At 33.9% G+C, this 7,707-nt stretch overlaps 2 protein-coding genes across 6 annotated transcripts in view; both read left to right on the top strand.

The window, feature by feature from the left end:
* The first annotated feature begins 267 nt into the window (after positions 1-267).
* LOC106126128 (peptidyl-prolyl cis-trans isomerase pin1-like) lies at positions 268-2,577 on the top strand. Its single transcript, XM_013323607.1, has 2 exons — positions 268-444; positions 614-2,577. Exons 1-2 carry the CDS (start codon positions 416-418, stop codon positions 1,074-1,076), a joined length of 492 nt encoding a protein of 163 aa, XP_013179061.1. The 5' UTR covers positions 268-415; the 3' UTR covers positions 1,077-2,577.
* Positions 2,578-4,117: 1,540 nt separating this feature from the next.
* Positions 4,118-7,707, top strand: part of LOC106126251 (uncharacterized) — a 23,027-nt gene continuing 19,437 nt past the window's right edge. Inside the window, exons 1-4 of one of the 5 annotated variants that reach the window (XM_013323774.1) lie at positions 4,629-4,710; positions 5,398-5,529; positions 6,903-7,020; positions 7,113-7,276. In XM_013323774.1, the coding sequence (XP_013179228.1) occupies positions 5,452-5,529; positions 6,903-7,020; positions 7,113-7,276 (360 nt within the window). In that variant the 5' untranslated portion in view covers positions 4,629-4,710; positions 5,398-5,451. Of the gene's footprint in view, positions 4,325-4,628; positions 4,711-4,939; positions 5,530-6,902; positions 7,021-7,112; positions 7,277-7,707 lie in introns of those variants that run through there. The other 4 variants (XM_013323776.1, XM_013323778.1, XM_013323779.1 and 1 more) reach the window with 4 other exon arrangements.

Raw genomic sequence — 7,707 nt, forward strand, 5'->3', positions numbered from 1 at the left:
ATAAAAAATAAATTATATTACAAATACTTAATAATTTTCGATTAGGTTCTACATGAAAAAAAAGTTAAAAATAAAAATACATTTGGATCTTTGAATAAATAGAATTAACAAAATTGCGGACATCAAATAGACACAAAATACCAAATGTTATAGCCTATCCATTGATGATATCAATGGTCCTCCGTGGCTCTGTGACAGAAGGAAATCAAAGAGCATGTGAATACCTCCCTGACTCAAGTCCGATTGTAACTCTATGGTCTATGGTTGCAGCCATTTTGTTTTGATTTTGTATTTCCACAAATTCACACATCGTCATCGGAATAAAATACCAGCCATATTGATTATTCTACGTAGTGCACCGAAGAAGATCAGACGCTCGTTGTTGAAAAAACGATTTGGATAAAAGAAAAGGACCATGGAGTTCTTAAACGGCCCCAATCCAATGTAAGAATCTATTTCTAATTAATTTGTTGTGTATTTCATCATAACTAAGAAAATTTAAATATCGATTTCCTTTGTGTGAAAAATATTCTATTTTTAAAAAAAAAATCTTCATTTTTTGCTTTAGTGACTACGATTAAGTTATTAATATAATATCTCATTAAAATTATAGGGTGCTGTATCCTTTACCAGAAGGATGGTCGATCGGCTACTGCGTAGCATCTAAGAGATACTACTACATCAATAATTTCACCAACAAAACCCAGTGGAATAGGCCCACTGGTCCAGCACCCCGTAACTACCCCGTCGCAATTAAATGCAGTCGCATCCTCATCAAGCATCGCGACTCAGAGCCGGACTTCTGGCGTGTGAATTATATACCGCGCACAAAGAGAGAAGCTGCTCATGTGATTAGCAAATGCTATGTGCTGATAACTACCAAGCAGTTTACCTTTGAAGAGGTAGCTTTTAAATATTCCGAATGCCCATCTGCGCATCGAGGTGGAGACCTTCAGTGGCTGAACCTCTACACCGTGAGCCCCTATTTCTTGATTGCTTTCAACCTTGACATAGGTGACCTCACTCTACCAGTTGAGACACCGGAAGGTTTTGAAATCTTCCAAAGGACGGGTTAGGCACCTGAAATATAAGTCCTCGTAAATTGTTAATTTAGAGGACTGAAGAATCATTCTATTCATTGAATCTTTCTTTGGTATTGCATCCTGGTACCCACATTTGCTTGTTTAATATTTGATTAATGACATAAATCTTTTCATACTCTAAATGGGGAAAAATATTATTTCCATGATAGTTTAGTAAATGAGTCAAAAATAAGTTTTAAAACAGGATCTAAATGTTAGTAAATAAGATTGATGTGCTCTTATATGAGTTTGATAAATATAACTTGAAGTAGTGGAGATATCACTTAAAATCAGAGAAGTATTTTATGAATTTACCATTTAAAGTCAGACAAGTATTTTATGAAAAGACTTCAAGAAAAGAGCATAGGTGATGGGAATAAATCATGGTTATAGAATATCGAAGATAGAAAGGAATTGTGGATGCCGCTCTACAGTTTGCTGTGCAAGTAAAATATACAAATATGGAGAGCCAAAACTACAAGAAGCTAGTCAATTTCAAATCACTGTTAAAAAATCATCTTGTGACATCCAAGGAATAAAAAATGGTTAAAAGTGTAGTGTTAGATATAGTCATACAAATATTTTCCTTGCTTATTTCCAAATAAATGTGAAGATTCCCTTTGCTATATAGTATTATTAAGGATATTCTGACAAATCTTATTTTGAGGCACACTTTTTCATTTCATTTGTGCCATATTAAATATTACTTATTCAATTATATGGCAAACAAATTCATATATGTTGCTGTTTATTAAATGTGCATTTAAAGACTTTGCTAATGTGATATATGTGTAAGAATTGTTGTATTATAAGATATATATTTTCCAATTTGGACATTGGACATTTTTGTTGATATAGATTCAAAAAAATTTATAAATGTTCCTAGATCTAAGATATTCTATTTATTATTTTCTTTGTTATACAAAAGTCATGATTTTTGTTTGTTTTGAATATTTATATGCTCTTTGTATTTATATTATGTTTATTTCATTAACAGGGTACATGGTACATATTTGGTACTAGTTTAGCTCTATTTCGAAGTACTTGTTAATTTTCTAAGTTAAATATGATAAAATATTCAAAAAAAAAGACCTTGTTGACAAGAAACTTCAAAGAAATAGTTAAGTTGTTTAAGACTGATTCAAAGTATTATTTAATTTCCCTTCTGAAGTTTCAAATTATTGTATAAAAATTATAAATTACTATTTATCTAAATGTATCTATACAAATTATATTACAACTACCTAAAGGTAATAAAAATATTTCTGGTCAGTTTTCTATACTTGTAGATGTAGTAATATGTAGAAATCCACAGTAATGGTTTCAATTAAAATCATATGATTTAAACAATTGGGAGCCGAACATTCTGTACTAGTCATTTGTTAAACTTGATAATTGATGTTAATGGTATGTAACATTGTCTTGTAGTTGTATCTTTGTCTACATTATAACTTATTTAATAATTGAATGTGTCAATAAAGGATTACAATCTAAAGTGTCATTTTAATAATAAAAAAATATATATTATTAGTCCTTCGGCCACTCCTGAACCGTGGAAATAATTCTTTCTGAATCTTCAAACATTTCAATCAGAACCTGGAACATACTTAATACACCTCCAAAACTACAGAACCCAACTATAGTGAAACTGTTTTGTCAAAGAAAATGGAGAGGTTGACAGGTATCCTGTGGTAATAGCCTTGTTTCCTAAGCTCAGCCCCAATGTTCATGATTATTTGATTGTGTATCAATAAAAAGCGTACTAAATATATTAAAGAATTCATTTGAATCCATAAAGATTCAAAAATATCACTTCTAAAAACCTTTCCTTACAATTTAAAGAAAGTATTGAAGCAACAAGTTGGTAAACAATAGATTATTGTTCATTTACGAGATCGACCGTACTGCAACATAAATATTATTTCAAGGCATTACTCTTTTGGTTCTAAAGACACAGTGGGTTTCTTTGTATTTAAAAAAAAAGCAGACGAATTGATAACCTCCTCCTTTTTGAAGTCGGTTAAGAAAAGTAGGTACCTACTAAGAAATTACAGAATTTTAGATAAATATGAAATAAGCTACGCTCATATCGATTGTTTGCATAGTATCTATCTATACTAATATTTTAAAATGAAAGTATTGGTTTTTTTATAAAAAAAATTATGTATTGTATCAGTCCGGCCAGAAAGATTCAAATATATATTATATAACGGATCATATATGTACATCATATTATTTTAATCCAACACGAGTCCGTCCACCAAAGAGTACATAAAATGCGTTTCAAATCCGCCCACCAATAAAATCAATAAATCCAGGTTTGCCTTTGCTTTATTGATCGCGATGATACCATACGGGAATAAAAAGATTTGGTAGAAAATAGTAAACTGAGACTTAATATTTACTTAAGTTTGGTAGTAATATTTGCGATGTTGGGTAGCTACCAGTAAGCTACGGTTAACTTCTTTGATTTTCTTTGGATCCTGAACAGATCTGTTTTCTTTTAATTGCGAATACCTGCAACATTTGTGACCAGATTGGTTTTAAAAGGTTTCTAAAATAGTTTGGTTCTAAAATCTGGCTTGTAAAATGGTTTGGTTTCTAGTAGATTTATGTGTAGCCTTGGTTATTCCCAGTATCGTTTTTATATATTCTTTGGTTATAGTTATAGCCTTGGCAGGAATATAAAACACCTGCCATGAGGGCGCCACTGAACTCGTAGTCTTTGTCCCTACGGAGAGTCGCCACGGTATGTTATACACTACTTGTCCATGTCTCTATTAGTCGCTATATCTGAATTAACCCCCTTCTTACGTATACCTCTCTCACACAATACATACTTTCTTTGGTTTTCCTTTACTTTTGGTCACCGTGAGGTCGCTTCTAACATAATTATTTCACTTAAATAATTACCTCGCATGAGTTATTGCTTAAATATATATTTTTTTAGCACAGCTTTCAACATTTTGAATCTGTATCAAAGAGTAGTAAGTACACTGGTCTGAAATTAGCTCTGTTCCGCCATTCCCTCTTCCGGTATCGCTAGTCTTCTTTTACCAAGTGAGCAAGTAAGCCTCAACGAAAAGCAGGTTTACGAATTGAAGTTATTTCCCGGGTGTTTCCTAGTGAAGGTTTTTTGTGAGAAGTGTTTTAGTTTGTTATTATATGAGTCCATAAAAATGATCAACATAACAATAAAAACGCTAGATGCACAAAATCATCCCTTCGAAGTGGGCGATGAGGTTAGTAATTTGTTATTTATATATAAATATTTCTATATTTTTTTTACTTCTATCTTGTTTAATACCTTAAATAAACGTTACACCAAACAATAAACTCTTAGAAATTATTGCTTGTGGAACGTTTTCTTTGTTACAATGTAGTTGGCACATCTTATTTTTATTGTATAGTTTCGTTTTCTTTCCGTTATAACGGTTTAGTTGCAAAATATGTGTGGTGTTAAGTACATTCCCTCTGTAAAAACTTCGTTAACAAAGAGCATGTAACGTGTTACATATAATTTGCGAACTTCGATATGTATCGGTCTTCTTTTACAAACGACGCATTTGTCCAGTTGAAAGCCTATAACTGCGCCGATCGATGCCGTCCGCGCCCTAGTGCATGCGCCGTAGGACACTTGTTAAATACATAAATTTTAATAATAAGTAATACTTTATTATATGTTATTTAAGGAAGGGTATTTTATAACTTGGCAAATAAAAGAATGACAATTAAATATGTGTACTTTTAAATATCATTGGATCAAAAGCAGTGTAAAAAGCATTGCCTGATGCTTATTAAGTTACAGTGTAAATTATGTTGCCTTATTTATTTTGCGATTATGATATCTAGGAATTAGATTCGTCTTTAATTATTGCCACCTGCGTCTTTGCGTAGGTGTTTCAGAGCTCGGTCTCGATTGTCGGGGGTCGGGGGTTGGGCGTGGTATACTTATTGATCGGGTGTCGAATCCTTTGTTGTCTCGTCCGGCCCGGGCAGAGCTAGTTATCGATAGTATATGTATATACAAATACTGCATTGCGGCGTATTTGTGAGTCTGCGCGACGCATGCGCTCGGGCGTAGTGGCGCCGTATTTGCTCGATTGATTTTTACCCCAGACAACCTGACCTGGCAAAACGCCCGTCATTTCGTGTCGACTCCAGCAGAATATGGGTGTTGGAAAAATGTGAATTGTTTTAGTGTCATCTAATAGGTGTAAAATACCTCTAAAGGGGACAGTGTCTAGCTAGCTAATCTCTATTTCATGTGGTAATGAAATAGGGATTACTAAAAGACTTTGTCAATCTTTGATAGTGTTCGGTGGACACTTGTGTTGAAATAAGTTGGTGTTCAATTAACTAACTCAAAATGAATTTACATATGGTTAAATTTACCATGATAGACGTTCTTGGAAATGGTGAACATTATTACGAGTTGAGTGATGAGGTGAGTAACTTTTCTCCAAAAATGTGTTATTTAACATTATTTCATTGTAAAGTATTGATTTCCACCAAAGTATAAGTTTTGATTTTTTTTTCATTTTGAAAATTTCTTCTAAATTTATACTTAATACATCCTTAGTAAATCCAGGACGGCACTCACACACACTCCGCTGGCGCAGCAACCCAAAGTCTTGTACTCCGACACAAGAGATCACCAAAGTTGCAGGACATTACTAGTATTGTTAAATTAATGGCCAACAGACAAAATGGCTGTTGAAGGATTTTAATCATTGAACAAAATAGTAGGATGTGACTCATTTAAATTTAAGGCCAAAATTAATTAACAGAGATGTGGCGGCCATTTTGTGAAAATTGCATTTTGATATCCTTTCTTTCAATCCAAAGCCAAAATGAATTAAACTGAGTAACAGCAAATTCCAGACATGGTAGCCATTTTGATATTTGGCTTTTTAGTTTTTTTTTTGCGTTAATTGGATTTGACTATCCTTTGTTTCGATCCAAAGCCAAAATTAACTAAACCGAGTAACAGACTGCAAGTTCCTAACATGGCGGCTATTATAACAATCTTTTAGTTTTTTTGTGTAATTCTGATCTGACTTTTTTTTATAAACATAGTAATTTAACTATTGTTATCAGAATCCAAGGCCTACTTCAGGTTGCTGCGTCACCCTAGTAAGCAGAGTGACATCAAATTCCTGATACAGTGGCCTTTATGTTATTTGACTTTTAATTTGTTATGTGAAAATTTCAGATTAATTTTTTTACAGTCATATCGGAAAAAGTACTGTATTTTAAAGAAATATTGTTAAACTTTTGTGAATGTTAAGGGTGAACAAAGTGAAAAACACTGACAGTTTATCTAAGCAGGATATTAATATCCGAAACCAAAGGGTTTGGATGAATATTACTGATAATTTACGAACTTCGATATGTATCGATCCTCCTTTACAAACGGCGCAATTGGCTAGTTGATGGGCGTCAACTGCGCGCGCCGATCGATACCGTCCGCGGCCAAAGAGCATGCGCCGTAGGCCTTTTTTTTAAATACATACATTTCAATAATAGCTATATATACTTTATTACATATTACTTTATGAAGAATATTTTTAACTCAGCAAATATAGGAATGACAAATAAACAGTTTATCTACATTATTAATATCATTGTCTTGGATGAATATTATAGATTAGGCTAAAAAAGGAAAAATACAAAATAAATAGTGAAGTAAATTGAAATTACCTAAAAAGATGACTATTTGTACTTTAATATTCAGGATTCACCATCTATTATTTTCTTTTTACTATTTGAATACTTTGTTGGTTTTGACTGTATGTATAATTAAATCTTTTATCTCAGACCACAGTCGAAGAATTGAAAATTATTATTGAAGAAGAGATGGATATCGAGGTGGCCTCTCAGCGGCTGATCTTCTGCGGGAGGGTGCTTCAAGATGATAAGAAGTTAATTGATTGTGGTATGTATTAAAAAAAATACTCATTTTCTGGCACAGTCTTTTTTTTATGGTCCGACTACCTATGGTACTACTGAAATGTCTGTTTGATTTAGGTGTTCACGGGAACGTGATACACATGGTCCGGAGGCCACCACCTGGTCCGGAGACGAGACAGTTCAGGGATGACGCCGACGCCAATATCGCCGGCCCCGGTTACGTGAGCGCCAGGTTCGAGGACCATGCTGAACGCACCCGGCAAGAGATAAGGAGGCTTATGGTAAGTGTATTTTTAATCATTTGGTCTCGCTTAGTGTATATCTTGTATGAAAAGCCATAAGAGATTACCAACCAAGTGTGGCGGTAAGAAACATTGCATAAACATGCATGTAATATCAAGACATACTTTGATAGCTAAGTCAGACCAGAGGGTCTCTGAGCCTTCTTCATGATAGGGGTGACCAGGGTATTAAACGACCTAACCCCATCTAGATTGGGCTCGTTTGATTTGGCTTGATGAGTGCTTTGGTGCTAGAAGGTCACCAGGGTCTGATGATGGGGCTGGAAGGTGGCAAAAGGAATTCAATAATCAAACGACATAACCTCATTGAGATTGGGCTCGTTTGATTTACCTTGATGAGTGTTTTGGTGCTAGATGGTCACCAGGGTCTGATGGTGGAGCTGGAAGGTGGTCAAAGGAACTCAATCAAA

Source organism: Papilio xuthus, unplaced genomic scaffold (genome assembly GCF_000836235.2).
Source record: "Papilio xuthus unplaced genomic scaffold, Pxut_1.1 DF825017.1, whole genome shotgun sequence".
NCBI lineage: Eukaryota > Metazoa > Arthropoda > Insecta > Lepidoptera > Papilionidae > Papilio > Papilio xuthus.